Below are 21,369 nucleotides of genomic sequence, written 5' to 3' on the forward strand. Positions count from 1 at the left end.
ATTCAGCGTTAAGCAGGCACATACAGAAGCTATGCTTAACCTCAGCTCAGTGCTGGTTTTCCAGGAGGAAATTCCTTTTCAAGGAACGCTGCAGCATTTTGGAAAATCTGCATGCATGCGATCTGGTCTAATGTCCCCTAACTGTGCATTAGCACAGACAGGAGCTCCTGCAGGAAGCATCCTGATAGTTTTATCTCCACCTTCAGATGTTTGTTCCCTCGACAGGCTGAGACGTGCTGGAAAATAAGTTGTTCTCAACTAAACAGAACTTCTTAAAGTGCATTAGAGCAAATCATGTGCAGACTTTTCAGATGTCCATTAAAGTTCAGTATCAGAGAGCTTATTAAACTCTCCACTCTGCTAACTGTGACCACTCCGCCATAACTAACTGACAAACAGCCTATAAATGGTAATGTGTGACTGAGGACCGAGAGCTGCACGTGTGGGCCGACGCATGAAGAAGCGAGACAGCTGAGCGAGCTCACGTGTCCTAAGCTCATTGCTCGTCTCCTCGCACACAGGTAAAGGCTCCACCTGTGGCCTCAGATTAACACCTGCTGAAAGGCGCAGACTATCTGGCCAAACACGAGAGACAAAGGAAGCAGCGAGTGAAGCCATAATGCCCTTGAAGAGAGGGTGAACTAACACAGCACGCCCTGCTCCGAGCTGCAGTCATATAAAACACACAACCATTAACAGACTGCCCGGCGGCTTGATAAGGAAGATTATGCTGTAAATCAGAGAGCAGCGAAGTCACTGCTTCCTGCTCTCTGGCACCAGTTTACTCGTTTCACCGACTCACTGCTGTTTAGCTCAGTGAAGAACAGCGAGGATCTCCTTCTATAGCAGTGTGATCCTGTCAAAGTCAAGTCCCGAGAACGGGACGTGGTTTTATCCACTTTATAAACTCCAACATGATGATGAAATGCAGCACGCGCTGGATCTGTTTGACCAACAGAGGACTGCAACACCAATCAGAGGCGACGTGGACGTCATCAGTTTCTATTGTGACGACAACAAACTCACTGTCACGGATCACAACTCAGGCACACAGTGTCAACAAAGAGTGTTTTTAGAGGCGGACGATCTGCCTGCGGCCTGCCCTTCACCCACGCGATGCTCCAAAGCCTTAGACGGGCTCAGTGGTTCGGCCTTTTTACTGCAGCCTTCAGAGAAATCCATTCAGAATCATTTTACACATCTGTTTGCCTTAAACGTGGTGATTCAGTTCAAAGTGCTTCACCGTCTCCATTGGTCTAAAACTAGACTGAGCAAAATCAAGGATGGGTTTGACCCCACATGTGACCGGTGCAAACGACAGCTTCCCTATTTCACATGTTCTGGTCCAAACCTGGGTAGCTTTTGGAAAAGCATATTTGAAACCATGTCCAACATATTTGGTGTTCCCGTTTATAGCTATTTTTGGGGTGACGCCTTGTGATGTCAGTCTTTCCAAATCACACTCTGATCTTCTGGCCTTTTGCACTCGTTTGGCCCGTAGAATGATATTATTGAAATGGAAAGAGCCACTTCCACCTGTATATGGGCGATGGGTTAAGGATGTCATGTACTATACTCAGCTGGAAAAGGTCCACTACACTGTAAAAGGTTCGGTTCAGAGGTTTTATGACACATGGCAACCTTTTCTTACTTACTTTGAAAGATTAAGTCCGGATACTATCGCTTAATGTGCGTGTGAGTGGGTTTTTTTTCTCTTGCTGTTGTTCATTTATCTTATTATTTACTTTGTATCTGTAATTTTCTTTTCTTTTATCTCTTCTTTCCTCTCTGGCTGGGTTTGAGTTACACTTGTTGTTGGAAGCAATTCTTTGTTCAATAAAAAGACCTTGATCAAAAAAAAAGAATTATTTTACACAAACAAAAGGAGGAAAATGCAAAATTCGATAGAACAGTAAAGTTAATGATCCAGCAGAGCTCCGCCCATCAGTGGGTGCGCTGACGTCCTCCCTGTAAGGTGCAGGACTGAAACGCTGCTGCTCTCATCGCTGCACAAGTTCAAACACATCTTCATCTCTAAACGATGGATCGATATCAGCATCATTTACTACGTCAGCTTTAAATCCCAGAAGGCTGATTCTGTTCATCTGGACGGTTTCAGTGGGAGAAACGTTTCGTCATCATCAGGTGACGTCTTCAGTCTCAGCTGACTGCAGCTTTCCAGTATTATAAACAGCCCACTGCAGGAACACAGGTCTCTTTCTTGATCGTTAGTATCCAGTTTGTCATGACCACTGATCAACGCCTTAAATGCTCTGTAGTGTTCAGGTGCAGTTTGCAGACATCTTGACTGCGTTTGCACTAGAACAAACACTTACATGCTGTCCTGTTCAGGTGCGATAATGACTGTGGGACTTTAATAGGCTGTGCTGCGTGAGGACAAGATGCTATTTAGGGATTTAAATAGAAACCAGAGGCTGCGATGTCATAACGTCTGTTACCTGGCGTGAGGTCAAAAAGCACGAATTTATCATCTCCCATAATGCAACTGGATGCTGTCTTCAGTTAGAGCATCCATCAGCATGTGGAGCATGTGCAGTCCACAGCACACTGCTAGGCTGTAAACAAATACACAACATGAGGCTGGACAACCCGTTAGTTACAGCACGCCAACACAACAATGTCCTGCAGCAGCAGAATACTGACAGCATCAGAGGGTCAGCAGTCTCTGCAAACCCTTGCAGAGTCCGACCGACGGAGATGTTTGGGTTAGTCTACACATGCACCACACATACATAACAGTCTTCATACTGGATCCATCAGTGTGTGCAGATTTCTCCATCACACTGCAGTAAACCTTCAGCTTCGAGCCTGTGCTCGAGAGGCAGCGCGACACTGAGTGATATGACACAGCAGAAACGGACCTGCCAGCTTGAAATGAGCAAAATGCACAGAGTATATATATGAGAGGTCTATTTGAGAGGCAGGAGTTCAAGTTTAGTCTGTGCTTCCACTGAGTGAAGCTCAGCTTTTTATTGATTCTTTTATTTGTACTTTTTACTGCCTGTGCTTCACCTCGCAGTGAGAACTGTGTTCGGCAGGTTGTGTTACTGCTTTCCAGCAGACTGCTCTGGTTAGCGAGTCAGTGACCCCAGCTGTGGCCGCCTGCTCGTGCATAAGTCTGTGCCATTGCATTTAAAGGGAAATTACAGCAGCTCTCTGCAGTGCTAACAGTAAGTGAGACTGCAGGCCTTCACAAATGTTCATCACAGCTGTGTGCTATCGGTTTGTAACACCTGTCAGTGACAGGACACGCAGCTGCATCCACATCCCAGCAGGTGATCCTCCGTTCAGTGCTGAAGCATCACATCGGCGCCTCTGGACTCTTTCCTTTAGCTGCCCCACAGCTCTGTTGTTCATGGAGATATGAGAAATACAAAGTGTGGTTTTTTTTGAAAATATTTTTATTGAAAAAAGAAAACAACAGTACTTGCAGTTACCGAAATACAATCAACCTTTCTTCATTTTCCTAAGTAAATAAACTTATATACATATATATATGAAAAAAACCAACGCATTCTAAAACAAAGACCCCCCCCAGTCCCACACAGATCAACACAACCATCAAACAGTAACAGAAGTACATTTAAACAGGCAATACCTCTAGACTAGCAAAATAAGAGATAAAGGGTTGCCACTTGTGAAAAAATTTGGCTGTGCAACCTCTCAACGTATATTTAATTTCTTCAAGTTTTAAAAAAAACATGACATCTTTAAGCCACCGGGTAATAGTAGGATACTTAACAGACTTCTAATGCAACAATATTAGACGTCTGGCTAACAGGGATGTGGAGGCTGTAATATCCTTTTGTGTGGAATCAAGTGTAAGTGAGCGAACAGGAATCCCGAATACAGCAATCAGAGGACAAGGACGAAGAGTTACCCCAAGAACAGTCGACATAATAGCAAAATACCCCGTCCAGAAACTTTGTAGCTCAGGACACAGAAAAAACATGTGGCTAAGGTGACAAGGAGAGCCGTGGCATTTATCACATTTATTTTCCACTTCTGGATACAATTCAGAAAGTCTAAACTTAGAGAAATGCACCATGTATGACCTTAAATTGAATAAGTCCAAGACGAGCACAGGAGGTGGAAGATCGTACCCTCGCTATAGCCTGTTCCCAAGACTCCTCATGTATTCGAATTCCTAGTTCTCCTTCCCACGTACACTTAAGCTTAACATTAGAGAGGTTACTAAAAGACAGGATAGCATCATAGAGTTTCGAAACGGTTCCTCTGTGATGAGGAATAAATGATAACGTAGTTTCCCACTGCTGTTCTGGAGGTAAAGAGGGGAAATTTGGGAAACACTTGGCAACAAAATTTCGAATTTGAAAATAGCGAAACAAATGGGTGATAGGGAGATTATAACGAGAAGACAAGAAGACAACACCGTCCACATATAAATGTTTGAACTGTGTTATACCCTTGTCACACCACACTGGGAATGTCGAGTCCAAGAGTGAAGGGGGAAACAAATGGTTGTCGCTTAGAGGACCCGAGGAAGACGCATTACAAAATTAAAGTGACGTCTAAACTGAAACCAGATTTTGAGTGTGTTAAGAACCACCTGATTATCAGTGTACAGAGAGGGTTCTACGGGTAAAGAGGAACAGAGCAAAGAGCCCTTACATGATGATAGCTCCAATTTACACCACGAGGAACCAGAAGATTTTAGCCAGTAGCAAAGTTCATGGATGTGAGCGGCCCAGTAGTAGGCTAGAAGATTAGGTAATGCAAGTCCTCCACTAAATCTGCATCGCTGCAGCAAAGTTTTAGAGACCCTGGGTGGCTTCCCTCCCCAAATGAAAGAACCAATAATCTTGTCCAGCAAAGTGTGTTTTTGAGTGAATGCAAACAGTCCCATCATTTGTTTCTGTCTGCTCAGTCAGAAGTGGAAGTCCTGACCTGTGCATCGAGCCAGTGAGTGTCTGCGTAGCACAGCTGTGCGAGGCTGCTGGGCTCTGTGTGTGGGCTTCGCCTACACTTAATCACAGCGTGTTAATCAGCAACCTTTGGACCCGATCAGCCTCCTCGGTCTTTATGCTAAACTGTGCTAACTTTGCCCTTGAATCCAAAGGTAACGACATCCTTGGTGGATGTCTGACCTTCCTGTCTGTAACTCTGTGCGAGCACGGATCCATCTGATCTGGTGCTCTGCAGTGTTTGCTCACAGCTAAATAAAGCGTCGTGTGAGCACGCCCTCTGACTTAGGTGTTTCCTCACAGTAACCCCGTGCTGCACAGGAGTCACCTTGGGCCTGCAGGACGTTGCATCTCTTCCTGTCTTCCTCTTCCTGTCTCTCTCTGTCCAGCCCCTTCTTACTACCTCCTTGTTACATCACGCACACGGAGCTGCTACACCTGCACCGTCTGCTGACTGGCTCCTCTTGGCTCAGCACTTTCCATGTAGGTTGCACTGACCTCTGGAGGTTAGACGTACCGTGGAACATCAGCCACGAGCCACTTTTCCCTGCCGGTCTTACCAGAAGTGGAGCTGCAGTAAACCCCGCCCCCTCAGATCACCTGAGCAGTGAAACAGGAAATAAAGACTGCAGCAAGTCAAGTGTCCTTCCATCACCTTCAACTTTGGATCGTCTCCGCTCTGTGACACTACATTCTTTGCAGGTCACAGGAGAGCGTCTGATAGGTCGATTCTCTGCCGAACGCAGTGTTGTTTGTGTGCGAGCAGACGCACAACTGAAAGAGAGCACAGAGCACAACGCAGTCTGCTGTGGCGTTAAGTCTGAGTACAGTGTGTACTATCAGTGTAATCGCTGTAGTGAAGACACACACGGGCCATTTTTACCAGCATCAACTGTGTTGTTAGTAGCAACAAAACATTTCCGTACAGATGGAGCACACACAGTGCTAAGAGACGCAATATCACATTGCAGTGGGTGTTCAAGAAAGAGGATGTGCCCTCCAGATGTCACGGCGATGGAAAAGTACCGAGCTTCACATCCTTCTGGGGGAGAAGGGATTAAACGATGAACCTGTCCTCATTTCACTTTGCTATCTGCTCTGCTGTTCTCCGCTCTCGTCCCAAAGTGCTGACATTGTTTCAGCTGCTGCTGTGTAGCAGAGGAGGACCCGGCGGTGCGTTCGCAGGCTTGTTCCTTCAGTCGGCTGACAGAGGAGCCGTCATCAGACGCACCAGGACCGTTTGTCTCTTCTGAGACGTCGCTTTAATTAAACTGCAAGCTCTGTGATTCAGACATCCTCCACGATGCTGCAGCTCTCATCATGCAGCTCACAGCGGCCTTTCTGCTGTCACGTCCACACAGACTGTGTCGTGGTCTGAAGCAGAGCTGAGCTGCTAACATCACAGTGACATCGTCAGGGTTGTTTAGCGGAGCTTCCCTGGAGAAGAACCAAAACTGCTAAAAGTGAACATTTGTCCATACTCAGCACCCACACCTCCCAGTTTGTGCTGGTTAACCAGGGTTTTGGTCCCATCAGATAGAGCTGAACTCTCAGAAACCTCCCATTTACACAGTTCATCAGTGCAGTGACTGCTTCTTGATAACAGTAAAACATTTCTTTATTGAACTGTGACAGCTCTCTGCACCAAATACTAGAGACACAACCCAGTATCAGCTGTAATGTCATTCATGATGTGTTTGCATTAACACTAAAACACACATTATGATGGCAGCTTTTCACAGTAACTGAGAGACTGCAAACACAGTATTGAAGACTGACCCAAATGTTTGACAGCTCCTCTATAAAATGTGAGTGTGGCTGCAGCTGGTTTCCATCTCTCCGTCTGCACCTTCACTCATCATAAAAGCTGAAGGCTTCTTCATTTCAAGGTCTACAACAGAGCCTGTGGACTGGTTATGTAACATGATCAAAGGCCACAATGTTTCCACAATCTCAAAGTCAGTTTCCAGGTGTGACTGGAGCAATCAGTCCAATAGTAGATGATGATGTTTCAGGTGCACTTTATTACCAACAGTTCATCAGATAAGCAAGGTGTGTGTGCATGTGTGTGTGCATGTGTGTGTGCATGTGTGCCTTCAAAGTGATCTAGTCCGCAGTGTTTCTGCCACCTAGTGGTGATCAGCAGCCTCTGCATGTTACACCTGCACAGCTGCTGCCGAGGTGTTGCAGGCTGGTTTAATCCGACCACAGCACAGTTTTCAGGACCAGGAGCTTCATTGTCTGCATTTTAGGATCCATTTTAAGCTGCTTTTATCTGTTTTTAAATGTTTGTCCAATGCTGCCCCTCTGTACCTCTCTGAGCGTCTTCATCCATACATACCCTCCCAGTCCCTCAGGTCGGCAGACCAGCTCCTCCTGAGCGTGCCCAGGACGAATCGTGAGCTCAGAGGGGATCGGGCGTTTGCTGTGGCAGCACCAAAACTGTGGAATAAGATGCCTTTACATGTTAGACAGGCACCTTCCTTATCTGTTTTTAAATCACGTCTTAAAACATATTTATTTACCTTGGCTTTCAGCACAGCAGGACTTGTTGATGTCTCTTAATATGTTTTCTTATTGATTATATTATTTTTAATTTTAAGATATTTTATATGTAATTTAAACTGTTTTCTCTCTGGTTTATATTTGTAGCACTTTGGTCAACATTGTTGGTTTAAAGTGCGTTATAAATAAAGATGCTATGCTATATAAATGCTTGTGTAGAACCAAAATGCACTTCCTATGTTCTTGCTCCCATGCTTGTATGTAAACGCTTCCTCACTCTAAAACATATCAGTCATCATGTAGGCATGAATGCGTGTGTGTGTGTGTGTGTGTGTGTGTGTGTGTGTGTGTGTGTGTGTGTGTGTGTGTGTATTTCAGTCCGGCTGAGAAGTCTTGAAGTTTTTGAAGTTTTGCTCTAGTACTGAAGAATAAACACACAAGTCACCCAGCTTTTTAATTGGCTGTCTTCTAACATGTGACTTTTGCTAACCTTCTGCTGTGACAGATCAACAAATGCAGGAATGGATTCACCGTCCACTGACCAATCAAGTCTTCAGAAACAGCCTCGTCTCTGAGCTCTGTGTGTAGACAGGAAGATGAGCATCAGGAAGAAATAAACACGCAGCTGGATTCCTTGATTTATTTTTAACCTTTTAGCAGCAAAACATTTTATAGCAGTTTCGTTTTGTTCATCAAGCATTAATATATAAATTAGAAGAGCTATTTGTGGACAATCAGTCGCAGGTATCCTGTGACCCCAGGTGCTGACAGTCAGGTACCTGATCAGCATCATCTGTGAGCATGGACCTACAGCAGTCAGTAGTGTGTAGTATGTGTCTGCTCCAAGCATGCTGCGTCTGACTGATGTGGTTGGGGCACGTACCACAGGACAACTTCAGTGTGGTGTTCTGTGACACATATAACAGAGGACGTCAGAGACGGGCCATGAGGTGGGCTTCAAGGAGATGATGCCACAAGGAGACCGTCCCCTCACCTCAGCACTGAGTACACAAGTCACAAGTAAACAGAGACCACAAACATTTAAACAAGAAAGGTTTGTTCATCGAAATTATTTACTATTCACCCCTAAAACACACACAAACCCCGGCACAACATATTCAAAGCATCATAACGGTAGCCCGATATTACACAGTTTTGTCACATGATGTTAATTATTGTCACGTGGGCAACAATGTTCCCTCTAATGTTTCATGTGTCTGAGCGTCCCGTGGACCACTGTGAGCAGCAGCAGACGTGTGCACTGTGGTCACGCCAGCATCTAATCATCCAAGTTACATGTTTATTAAAGTAATCACATTACAGCATTTATGTTAGACGACTTTTAATTAACTGCTTTAGCCCACTTACAATGAAAATGTAAAAAAATCTTGTTCATGACCTGCAGCATGTTCACACTGTTGGAGGTAAAATAACTTTAATTCCAATTTTGAAAACACAACTTTTTTTTTTTATAAAGCTCTGACTGTATGATGAGTCTGTGGTCTGGGAGAGAGTCTGTAACTCTGTCTGCAAATACAGTAAATAATGACCAATGTTGGGTAATTAATTATTTAGTTACTTCTTCAAAAAAGTTACTGAGTTATGCAAACAACAGTTTTTTGCAGCTGTTTACCTAAAAACAAACATGTCAAACTATTTACAGAACAATCAGCTGTTCTGCATCAAATCTGATGCCACACAAATTATTTGTGCCAAAAAATAATTTGTGTCACTATGAGATGAAGGAGAACAACAGCCTGATACCTGCAGGCCTGACAGCAGCAGATGTATCACTGCTGTAACACCTGTAACACTCAGCAGTCGCCTCATTGTTCTGACACACACAACAACACTATTGACTACACTACACACTAACTACACACTAACTACACACTAACTACACACTAACTACACACTCACTACACAAGATTTGTGCTGAACGTCGCAAATCTCGCACATCTCAAACACGCCGTCACTCCTAAAACTTTTAAACTCCAATTTAAAAACTGGTATAAAGTCCACACTTTGTCCGTCAGTTGTTCGTCTGTCCTGCTCACATCTCCAATGGTTGTTCACGTTGTCATTAACTTCACTCCACATCAGCCGCTTTGCTAAAACTCCGGTGTCGCACATAAGGACGCTGTCATAGCCTGTCAGCGACGTGGAATAGCTGCGTTTATACGAATGTGAATCACATCATTGGCTGGACTTTGGGATAAGGTGGCATCGTTCTGATCCCATACGGGAGCAGCCAGTCACTGACTAACACTGCAGAACAGGATTGTTAACGTTTTAATTTTAATTTCAATTCAGGTTAGATTTGTTTTGTGGGCAACACAGAGACGTGCCAGCAGTGCACAACTGCTCACGCCCAGCTTAGAGGGAACATTGGTGGGCAATCATAATGACCAGTTTATCTCAACCCTGTTACAGACCGAGGATAAGCGGAGCATGGATGCATGGATTTAAGCTGCTCTTCATACGTCACTACCAGAGAGGACTGTGTTGAAAACCTCTTTTCAATTCAAGCTTTAGTGCGCTTCATGTATCCATCACTAACTTGTGGGATCGGCTCGGGTGTGCTGTTCATGCCAGAGTGACCAGTACAACCAGTGCCAACCCTTTCGTGTGAACAGTTGTACCAGATCTGATCTGATCTCCGGTGTTCAGGTTGGTGGATACCCGGATACAGACGAAGACAGCAGAGGCTGCAAACAGATATCCAGAAAACCAAATGAATGAATTGACTTCATTATTTTCTGTGGTCATCATACAGCAGCTGTACTGAGAACTCCAACACAGCAGGTGGCGCTATGTCCCTATCGGTTCACCAAAACACGCGAAGAAGAAGCAGAAGAAGAAGAAGAAGAAGAAGAAGGAGCGTTAGTACTGAGCTGTCATAAAGGAACAGATTCCGTTCAGTGTATTTTCCGGGCAGCTATGGATGTAGCGCTGTATGTGATAGCTGCTGCTGTCCTCGTCGTCCTCATACTGTTCGCCGTGAAGGTGCGGAGGCAGACACGGGCAGGTAGGACCGCGTCACTGCGCTCGGCTGCAGCGCTGGGCCCGCCGCCTGGATGCCGACATGCCGCAGTCCAGGCGGCTCGTTTCAGACGCTGTTTGCTAGCTGAGCAGCTGAGTAGCACCTGTAGCTCTGACAGCTTGGGTCTGTGCTGTGTTTTGGTGAAGCCCTAAATGTGTCGATCCGGTGTTGTGCCAAAAAGTGATTTCCAGTGTTTCTGTGTATTTTTTATGTGTAATATCTTTACGTATGTTCGTAAATAGACTTCGGTGAACAGCGTTTACATAAAGAATTAAAAAAGTATCTGTTTTTTAAGTATCTTTACAACTTGTACTGACATTATAACCAATCCGCTCCTTTATCCCCACTTAAAATATTTTTACTGAACTATTGTAATATTTGCTGCCGTCCTGTTGGGCAACTTACTCTTACAAAAGACATTTTTAATGTTAATGAGATTTTTTTACTGCATAAATAAAGGTTATGTAAAAGTCACTGCCAAAAACTGATTGCGTCTTCTATCTTGTTGCAAGAATGTTGCTTGTGGCTCAATATGACTTTATGTCATCCATAAGGGATGCATTTGACATATGTTTAACATATTATAGCCCAACAAGTTACTTATAGCACTTTAAATATGAGAAATCACTTTTTGGCACAACACCGGCTCATAGCGCTGACAGCCGGTTGTAAATGAGTTCATCAGATGTTTGTGTTAAAGCTCGTGGGGCAGTGGGAATGTAAACGTCACGCTTGGTAACGACGTGCTGTCAGCGTGCAGCTGTGCAGAGCTGATGTGGGCCTGAACTTGAACGGCAGACTTACACCAGCTTTGGCCTGAATCTGTGTCTGATGGCGTTTAAAGTCACAGACACAAAACCCGAGTTTTATGTGGTTACCCCGTCTCCCCCCCCCTTTTTAAATATTGACTTAATTGACAAAGTGTGTGCAATGCGTGGCTCATAGTTTCCTTGTGCTGTGTGCTCAGCCGACGAGGACCAGCGCAGGGATGTTGTGCGTGCAGCGGGGCCCCCTCAGCGAGCAGCAGAGGAGCGAGGAGCCGGCATGCCTCGCCGGAGAAGGAACCTGGCCAGTGTGATGGCAAACAGACGACCTCAGAGAGAAGCTGTGGAGCGCGGTAAAGCCCCGGAAATAAACTTGTTTAGTGTGCTGGAAGAGTCTGCTCAGCTCGTGTTGGAGCTGTCGGAGCGTATGCTTTATGAAGCACAGGTTTCCTGTGTGGAAGATGCCAAATGTCCCTGAGAAGTCGCATGTTCATCACACAAAGATGGATTTAAACATTAAACATGGGCTTTTCCCACAGTTTTTGCTGAGTATTTATAACGTGTCACATTATTTGATTTCACTCCCCTTTTTTCTGTTTCCACTTCTGCTGATCAAAAGCTAAACACACAGTAAAGGTGATGTTTATACGTGAGAATGAGTGTGTCCTGCTGGTTTCAGAGGAGGAGCCTGTGGAGGAAGACGAGGTGGAGCAGCAGAGCTTCCAGCCGACTGCAAAGGTCGGAGCCAAGAAGCAGCGGAAGTTGGAGGAGAAACAAGCCAAGAAAGCCCAGAGGGAGGTGAGACACGTGCTCCACTGTCCACTCAGGGCTCATTTCCATCTACTGGTTTCTAATGAACTCTGTTCTACTGCAGAGTCACTTTACAGTTTACTATTTTCAGGTTGAGATGGAAGAACGGGAGGAAAGGAGGAGGATGCAGGAGCTCAGAGAGCAGGAGAGGCAGCAGGCGGAGGAGAAGGAGCGGCTGCAGGAACAGAAACAGGTGTCGCCGAGTCTCCTCAGCAGCTTTCCTCTGTGATCACGTGATCAGCTGCTGATGCTCTGTGCTGCTCTCCACTCAGGAGGAGCAGGAGCGCCGAGCTAAAGAGGAGCAGGAAAAGCGCGAGGAGGAAGAGTACCTGAGACTCAAGGCTTCCTTTATCGTAGAAGAGCAGGGAGAGGAGGAGCAGCTCTCTGAGGACCAGGTCAGACTGGTGACGTTATGTTAAACATCCCTGTTTTATTTGGAGTAAACCTCTGCTTGTGTATTCTCAGTCACGCAACCTGCTGCAAGAATTCATCCAGCACATCGAGGTAAGGCCGCCACTCCGCCGCTGCTCCCTGCTGACATCAGTCGGCGTCTTTCTAACGGTCTCCTCTGCTGCAGACCTCGAAGGTGGTTCTCCTGGAGGATCTGGCTTCTCATTTTGGGATGAGGACGCAAGATGCCATCAGCAGACTGCAGGACCTGCTGGCTGAAGGCTCCCTCACAGGTTAGCGCGTCAAGACTGTTCAAATACACTGACCATGTCAGATCCAATATGCCAGGAGGCCAGAAGATGAATTATTACATAATTAATGAGGAAAATCAGGCTGACAGTTGCTGTTGTGAAGGATGCCAGGCTGAGCCCGACTGCACATCCTTCCACATGTTCATGGACGACTTCAGCTCGTTGCTGGCAGTAAGCAGAGCTTCTGTGCTTGATGCTGCCACCAGATGTCCAAGTAACTGTCTGAGCATTGGTTCTGGTTGCTGTTATGAAGTGCTGATGTAGTATCTAGAAGGCAGATCCTACCTGTGGGGTGGCTTTAGCTCAGGTGGTAGAGCAGGTCACCCAACCAGAAGGTTGGTGGTTCGTTCCCAGTCTGCTGAGTGAATGTGAGGCTACGTTCACTCTGCAGGTCTTGATGCTCAATTCCGATTTTTTGATCAAATCCGATTTTTTTGTCTGCTCGTTCACACTACAAATAAAATGTGACAGCAAACGTGCTCTAGTGTGACGCTCAAAGCGCCGCATGCGCAAAAGAAGACGTCACACACAACGCGCTCTGTTTAGACCCAGACCAACAGTATTGTTTGACTGATGGCCTTAATATAAAGACTTCAGACTTCACGTTTCCCAGTTTTTGCTTTAAGTTATTTTGTTATTTACATAATAATGTAAATAACCTAATAATGATCCTTATTGCTGTTTTAGAGGAGCGCTGCTTCAAAGGATAGTTGCAGATTTCTGTCAGAATCTGCAGATTATACAGAACAAATAAAATGTTCACGTTTCTCCAACGTTGTCTTCCCAACAGTTTCACTGACATCTTCACAGGATGACCAGGAAGCGTTCACGATGTCTTCTCCGGCGCTGATAATTGGCGTCTGTCTTGTGTCGGTGACGTAAAAGATGGATTTAATGCGACTTGACCATCAAACAGCAGCTTTCTGAAACTTGAGATATGTATCCGATTCAGTACCAGATCGGATTTGAAAATATCGGATTTGTGCCGTTCACACTGTCACACCATGATCGGATAGATGGGTCGCAGAGGGTCAGAGAAGTGGGATTTGATGCGCTTTCGCCTGCAGTGTGAACGTAGCCTAAGTAAAGTCTTCTTTTTCCCACCTTTGTTGAACGTAGCCTAAGATGGGAAGTGCTTAGAAAAAAGTCCTTGAATGTTGTGCAGAGCGCTTTGAGTGCTCCGACTGAGAACAGAGCTGTATAAGAAACCGAGCATTGACTGTTTACTTGTTGTCTGCAGGTGTGATTGATGACAGAGGGAAGTTTATCTCCATCACTCCAGGAGAGCTGGACTCGGTGGCTCAGTTCATCAGGCAGCGAGGCCGAGTGTCCATCACAGAGCTGGCTCAGGCCAGCAACTCTCTGATCAACCTGATGCCTGACAGTCGCAGTGCTGCCTGACACTGTGGACACATCCTTGAGTGGCTGTTGACACACAGCTGGACTCTTCACTGCCATCCTGTGTGGCTCAGTACTCTCAATCACAGCAGGCGTCAGGTTACAGTCGACCTCCCAGTATGAGGATTTCAGTCAAACTGGAATAAACTAATCCTGAGTTTTATCAGTGACCCGTGTGTTTTTGTATTTGCACAACAGCGTTTCTTCTTTACCGGAGTCGTGAAGAAACTCAGGCTCAAAGTAACACAACACACTTATGTCTGTGAAGGTTCTCAGTCATCGTGGTCTAAGGCAGCGGTCCCCAACCCCCGGGCCTCGGACCGGTACCGGTCCGTGAGTCGTTTGGTACCGGGCCGCGAGAGTTGAGGCTCAGGTGTGAAATGTATCGTTTTCAGGGTTTTTATCGGTTTTCAGCGTTATTTTGTTATCGTTTTATCGTTTACTCGGTTTTCCTGGGTCTTTTCACGTGTGTTATGAATAAATCTTATTTTTTTTTGGTACCGGTACTAGTTTTATTTTGTTGTATTTATCTGCGACACCTTAAAGGCCGGTCCATGAAAATATTGTCGGGCATAAACCGGTCCGTGGTGCAAAAAAGGTTGGAGACCGCTGGTCAAAGGAGCTTGAAAAGAAAAGCGTCTGGACTTCTTTAAGTTACTTGAAGACGTTTCACCTTCATCCGAGAAGCTTCTTCAGTTCTAAGGTCAAATGGTGGAGAGTCCCAGATTTAAACCTAGTGGGAGTTTCCCCCCACAGAGGGACAAAGGACCCCCTGATGATCGATCCTCTACCTAATCACACGGGCCAAGGTGTGAAACTGGGTGTGGGTCCCAATCAGCCAGAGTTTCAGGTGAGCTCATTGTGAATTCCTGAGGTCAGAGGGCCCAGGATGTGAGTGGGCCTTAAGGCGTCTGGGGAGGATCTAGAACTGGATTATAGATGGCAGAGAGTTGGTGTGTTAAGCCCCGCCCTCTGTTCAAAGATGGTCGTTCACAGTGGACATAGATGCTTCTTTTACTGCTCTTTGACCTTAGAACTGAAAAAGCTTCTTGGATGAAGGTGAAACGTCTTCAAGCAACTCAAAGAAGTCCAGACGCTTTTCTCTCCAAGCTCCTTCGACCCACACTTGGGTATATTTATGGGTTTTCTACGTGTGCTGCATTCAGTTCCACACATCTGTGTCAGCTTTGATTGGTAATGGTTAAACTACCCAGAAGCTTCGTGTGCTACTCACGAAGGAAGTTCTCGTTATTCTCAGACCTTGTACTCAGAGATGAATCCATAAAGAGACTGCGCAGTTTTGCAGCACTTTCAGCAAAACTTTAATGTATCAATGCCAAATACAGTGATAGTGGTGGAGTATGCTGCCAGACCTCTGCAGCTCCAGCAGGATGGTGAGCATCAGCCTTGGGGGGTGAATAAGGTGAGGTGGGTATCAAACCTGGATGACACTGCAGGTACAGCCAACTGTGAGCATTACAGCAGCTCAGATTTAGTCTAGTACTGAATAACCACCGGGTTTAAAAGTAAAGGAGCCCTGTAACATGACTGAGAGGTGGAGCCACAGTGACGGGCAGGTACAGCACGTGGCTTACCAAACAAACCCTGAGCTTCTGTTTTATGGCATCCTGCTGTTTTCTTGTTATTCCAAGTCTTTCCGTCGAGTCCACAAAGCTGAATCATTGTCAGAAAGGAAAAAACCTTTAGCTGGACGTCTCCTCGCCTTTGTCCTCCGGTCCTTGTCCTCTCGTGCTCATTTTGATCTCCCACGTGGAGGTGGCTCCTCTATCCTAAAAACACAAGACAATCCCACCAGTGTAGCCCGAAACAGGAAATGCACTGAGCTAACCTTGTGTTCGTCGTACCTTTATCAGCACACCCAGGGGCGCCAGGTCATCTCTGAGGGCATCGCAGGCTTTAAGCAGAGGGATCCTGTCAGGGTAGAGTCCAGCTCTGCTCGGGGATCCTGTGGACGAACCGTCCTGACGAGTGAGCGCAAACTCTCGAACTTTGCTCCTGAACTGAGTCAGCTGTTCCACAACCGGCTGCAGACTGCCACGGCTGCTCAGCACCTCAGCCTCCTTCAGAGGACGGGAGACAGACGGGAGACAGACGGGAGACCTCTTCAATCAAGGGTTATTATCATGATTCACTGACAGACGCCTCATGCTGCCCGCTGAAGGGCCATCACAGTGAAAAAGTGCTGACCTTAGTGTGCAGGTCGATGCCAAACACATCCAAGACCTCTCTGACGTAGGTGACCATTGCTCCGAACACGGCGGGGCTGCGGGCCGCTCCAGCAGGCTGAACAGAAACAGGCTCGTGTCTGAATGTGCGATACAAGTATCACTCCTGCTCACTGACCACACTGTGCAGGGGTGGGCAACTCCAGGCCTCGAGGGCCGCTGTCCTGCAGGTTTTAGATCTCACCCTGGATCAACACAGCTGAATCACATGACCAGGTCATTACCAGGCCTCTGGAGAACTTAAAGACATGTTGAGGAGGTCATTTATCCATTTAAATCAGCTGTGCTGGATCAAGGACACATCTAAAGCCTGCAGGAGCCCAGCCTTCAAGGCCTGGAGCTCCCCACCCCTGACCTAACCCGACGTCTGCTGGCAGAAGTTCAGATTTCACAACAGTGGGACTGTCCAGCTGTTGTGACAGAGGTGGAACTGAAGCTTGTCTAGTCTGACCACTAGCGCTGCCACAAACGATTATTTTGATAGTCGACTTGTCACCGATTATTTTTGCGATTAGTCGACTAATCAGATCATCGTCCATTGGACGTAAAACGTACAGCTTATTGCACCAGCAGCATCTGCTCTTATATAACTATCATTAGCTTACAGCTTGAAGTGTGTAAGGTATGTGCTAACTAAAAATAAAGACAAGATGATAGTTTATTACATTTTAATGAAATTTGCAGATTGTTTCGGTGAAGTTTAATAAACTCCTTGCTATCTAAAATATAACAGGACACCGGAGTAAATTCTCGAGCATCTCACACTTCTGATAATCAGCTGTCTGCTTGATGTTTATTCAGCTGTGTAAAAACTATAACTTTAATCTCAGCCAAACCGATTTACTCAGGAACAAATAAAATACTAAAAAAGCCAAACAATAACATTTTAAGTTATCTAAGTGACTTATATATCATGTTTAACCTGAGTAGCGAAAGACGGCGGTGGGTTTGAAAACGATCAGCGGGAGTCCGGTGTTCTCACGGCTCTAGCGAGCTTAGCCCCCGGCTAGCTATCGAGCTAGTGGCTAACAGACGTCTCCGAAAACGTCGGAGCGCTTTTGAAAATATGTGGTGTCTTGATAAACTGAGCAGATATTTGAGGTTTACACAGCTACATTCTCGCCTGAAAATATGTTCAACGTTTATTTTGTGACCCAGAAAGAATAATAAGAGTAATATTAAAACTAACTAGCTGCCGCCATTGTTGGAAACTGAGCAGGGCTGCGCTATGAATTCTGGGACACAGCTTCTTCTTCTTCTTCGGGGTTTAACGGCAGCTGGCATCCTTGTACATGCAGTGCTGCCATCTTCTGTTTCAGTCCGTTATTACACTCTTAAATCCTACTACTTATTCCTGCGTCTTTTGTGATCTTACAAAGCTTCAAACGACGCGTCGACTATTAAATCAGTCGTCAATTTTGATAGTCAACGTAATCGTGACTAGTCGACTAATCGTGGCAGCCCTACTGACCACTCAAAGCTCTTCAGACCAACGTGTAACCCAACATACGACAGCATTCTCCCAGAGCGGTAATACTGCCAGACCTGGTGGAGACCCAGCTGCTAACTGGGACTTTCCACTAACATCACTGACACACTGACATCAAACCTGGCAGACAGTTACCATAGAAACAGGCTGAAGCTGGCAGTTTCCGTGATAAACCAGATTCATCAGAGCACTTATGGCTCTCGGTGTATCAAAGTCATCTGCTAGAGTGGTCATCACAGTGGATTTAGTCTCAGCCAGCCTGAAAAAGTACAAAAAACACAGGAAGTTTATAGACGGAGCAGAAACTCAGGCATCAGCTGAATGTAGCAGGCAAACGTCTCAAAATGCCTGACTGCTGCCGGCACGAGCATCTGTCCTCACTGCTTCAGCTAATTACAGCTGTGCGAGGTACAGGAGAGAGATATGAAGAGGACACTCGGCCATGGGCGGAGGAGAAAGTGGGCACCTGCTCCAGAGCAAATCCTCCTGCACGTGTGAACACTGCAGCTGACCCTTCATGTAGGCCTGAGCATCGTGGCAGAAGCTGGAGATGGTGTCCAGAGTGCTGCGAGCCTCCAGCACGCTGCTGTCGCTGTAGTCGATAGCTGCGGAGACATTACAGGAAGTGCAGTTTAACATCGCAGCCATGCGACGCCAATAACAAATGCATTCATGTATCAAACTGGGAAAACCAAGACCTAACCGTTTGCCTCACCTGATCTGTATTTGCTCAAAAGACAAAACATCCGGAATTCATCGGCAGAATAAGACTGCAGGAAATCCTGACGAGGACGAAGACGTGATCATTTTCACCCACTCCACACAGCATAGCGCACTCAGGTATTAATGCAATAACACAACTGAGACAAGGAGAAGTCAGCAGGACTGTACCTTGATGCTGATGTAGTTCTTTAAAGATTTAGACATTTTCTCTGCACTGCCCTTCAGGTGTAAGTGCCCTAAAAACAGCAACGACACGCTTAGAGCACGACACACAGCTGCTCCCAAACTCAGCTCTGCAATGACTCCCAAACGCTTTCAGACAACGTCTGCTTTCCAGAGAGCGTGCACGAGGCAGCACCGCGTCTGGCTCTTACCTGAGTGCAGGAAGTAGTTTGCCCATTGTCCACACTGGTGATACGCCTCACTCTGAGCGATCTCATTCTCGTGGTGAGGAAAAGCCAGGTCAATCCCTCCAGAGTGGATATCTAACTGTCCCCCAAACATGGAGCTGAAAGCATGCACACAAACAGGAAACTCATCAGTCTGATAACAAACTCAGGCAAATTAAATCCTGCTTTCCAGCTGTTTGACTACAGAAACATCACTGCTGGACTAACATGAAGTCAGTGTTGCTAACTGTTGCTAACACTGGGGTCTATTTTTTCACAGTATACCCTTTCATTTCACTTTGGCAGGTTTGCCTTTTAAAGCAGGCACAGACTCATCTCGGCTGTTAGTACATCCCTGAGGACAGCAGATATCCTTACAGTTTTAAGGATTTAAATTTGCTGTGGGTTCTTTATCCTGTCATTGTAAGACAAGTGCTAAAACCTTGTTGTGTACCTTATTCTGTCCTTTACACTGTAGGCAGGTGAGCGCACAAGTTCAATCTGACTTGTTCCATCTGAGACAGCTGGCCGAGGTAAAGCCAAACCTTTTTGAACGTGGTGTTGATCTGTTCAGTACTTGCAGACTGGACTGCTGCAGTTCTTTGGTTTGGACCAGGCCTCTTTACTGCAGCTGCTCGAGAGGCTGCAGCTGCTGGCTTCCAATTTAAAATTGTAATCAACCCACAATAAGACAAAGTGTCTACAAACTGAGGAAATGCAGAAATCACAGGTTGTTCAGTCGCCCACTCCATGATGCCACGGAGGAAAAAAATCACCGCAGTAAAAGTCACCTCATTTACTGAGGTGTGTCTGTAACTGGGCAAAGATAAGAATTCCCAAACATTAATGGGATTCATGAGTAAACAGAACAAACCTAGCAATGGTGGAACATTCAATATGCCAGCCCGGTCTTCCTCTGCCCCACGGGGACTCCCAGTACGGCTCTCGAGGTTTAGACGGTTTCCACAGAGCAAAGTCCCTCGGGTCCCGTTTGTTTGAGGAGCCTGCAGAGCCGTAGAGTTTGCGGTCAGTAAACTCGGGCGTCTCACTAACATCGACATGGAAACACAGACCAACACTCACCGGGCTCTCCCTGAGCATCCACAGCTCCCACAAACCTGCCGTACCTGCCACCAATGGACTCAATGTCAAAATACACGTCGCCTGCAACCAAAGCAGTGCACAAGTGACACCTCCAGCATTTCAGACCAACAACACCAAACAAAACAAGCACAAGCTCCTCGTTATTTACCTTCTTTTGTGGCATAAGCGTGTCCATTTCTGATGATCTTCTCAATAAAGGCAACGATATGATGCACGTTCTCTGTGACCCTTAAATACACTGCAGGAGGAACCACCTCAACACAAAGACATGAAGACGTGTTTAGAAATGAACAGGAACAGCATCCACAGTGTGAACGCTGAAACTCAGAGTGGAGGTCAAACTGTGCAGTGCTTCATGACATAAAGCTTTGATCCTGTGCATGTGATGCTGATCTGCTGCAGGTCTAAGCTCGCACCTTCAGTGACAGCATGTCCCTCTTGAACTCGTCCTCGTACACCGCGCTGATGGCGGCTGGGGAAACATTTTCCTGTTGGACCACATGAAACATGACGTCAGCAGGTGAGAACAGAGCAGCAGGTGCAGGTGCAGGACGGTCTCACCTCCCAGCTTCTTCTGATGATCTTGTCATCGATGTCCGTGATGACCATGGCATGGACCACGGTGATCCCAAACAGTCTGCGGAGGATCCTCTGCAGGATGTCAAACCTCACGTATGAGCTGGAACAAACCCACAGAGCTCACGCACACACCGTTTACCTGCACGCCATAGCCACACCTACTGTTGCCATAGTTACCTTGCATGACCCAGGTGAGCGTGGTCGTACACGGTGGGTCCACAGCTGTACCTGAGATGTAACACATAAGTGGGTTATTAGGTTATTAGTGCCGGCATGAGCAGCACAGTGATCGGAGTCCGTACCAGGTCGCGACCCCCTCTCTCGTCAGGATCAGGGGCTCCTTCTGTTTGCTCAGGCTGTTAAAAGTCTTCAAGCCCGTATCAAAGCCGCTAGGCCTCACCCACTCCCTCCCGGACACACTGCAGCTGGGTCCGTGGGACGTGGATCGGACCGTGACTACCGGTGAAAGTCCGGGGACCGGTGCCCTCCACAGCAGCGAGCTCACCTGTTTCCACATAGCGCGAGCCGCCGTGGCTTGAAGGCGCAGTCTGCGGTGTCACGCACCGGAGCTCACGCACAGCTCACGCACCGGAGCTCACGCACAGCTCACCGCAGCGGTTCCGACGCTAAAACAAACCGATCTAAACACGGTTGTTTCGCTCTTCACGCACG

General features: G+C 46.5%; 2 protein-coding genes across 3 annotated transcripts; one reads left to right on the top strand and one right to left on the bottom strand.

Annotated features, from left to right (window-relative positions):
- The first annotated feature begins 10,289 nt into the window (after window positions 1-10,289).
- On the top strand, window positions 10,290-14,330 carry ddrgk1 (DDRGK domain containing 1). Its single transcript, XM_085151436.1, has 8 exons — window positions 10,290-10,479; window positions 11,462-11,611; window positions 11,938-12,056; window positions 12,160-12,261; window positions 12,341-12,463; window positions 12,534-12,572; window positions 12,646-12,751; window positions 14,010-14,330. The coding sequence occupies exons 1-8, from the start codon at window positions 10,392-10,394 to the stop codon at window positions 14,168-14,170; spliced, it is 888 nt and encodes a 295-aa protein (XP_085007562.1). The 5' UTR covers window positions 10,290-10,391; the 3' UTR covers window positions 14,171-14,330.
- A 1,135-nt stretch (window positions 14,331-15,465) lies between these two features.
- On the bottom strand, window positions 15,466-21,369 carry cars2 (cysteinyl-tRNA synthetase 2, mitochondrial). 2 transcript variants are annotated; one of them, XM_085151418.1, is made up of 15 exons: window positions 21,000-21,369; window positions 20,875-20,925; window positions 20,680-20,797; window positions 20,535-20,606; window positions 20,267-20,372; window positions 20,098-20,178; window positions 19,889-20,018; window positions 19,000-19,133; window positions 18,794-18,861; window positions 18,618-18,684; window positions 18,369-18,507; window positions 18,038-18,161; window positions 16,376-16,471; window positions 16,033-16,245; window positions 15,466-15,957 (listed from the first exon to the last, which is right to left on the bottom strand). In XM_085151418.1, exons 1-15 carry the CDS (start codon window positions 21,212-21,214, stop codon window positions 15,871-15,873), a joined length of 1,701 nt encoding a protein of 566 aa, XP_085007544.1. In that variant the 5' UTR covers window positions 21,215-21,369; the 3' UTR covers window positions 15,466-15,870. The 2 variants fall into 2 exon arrangements, with proteins under 2 accessions (XP_085007544.1, XP_085007543.1); XM_085151417.1 differs by having other exon boundaries at window positions 16,033-16,248.

The sequence above is a fragment of the Neolamprologus multifasciatus genome, chromosome 23 (assembly GCF_963576455.1).
Source record: "Neolamprologus multifasciatus chromosome 23, fNeoMul1.2, whole genome shotgun sequence".
NCBI lineage: Eukaryota > Metazoa > Chordata > Actinopteri > Cichliformes > Cichlidae > Neolamprologus > Neolamprologus multifasciatus.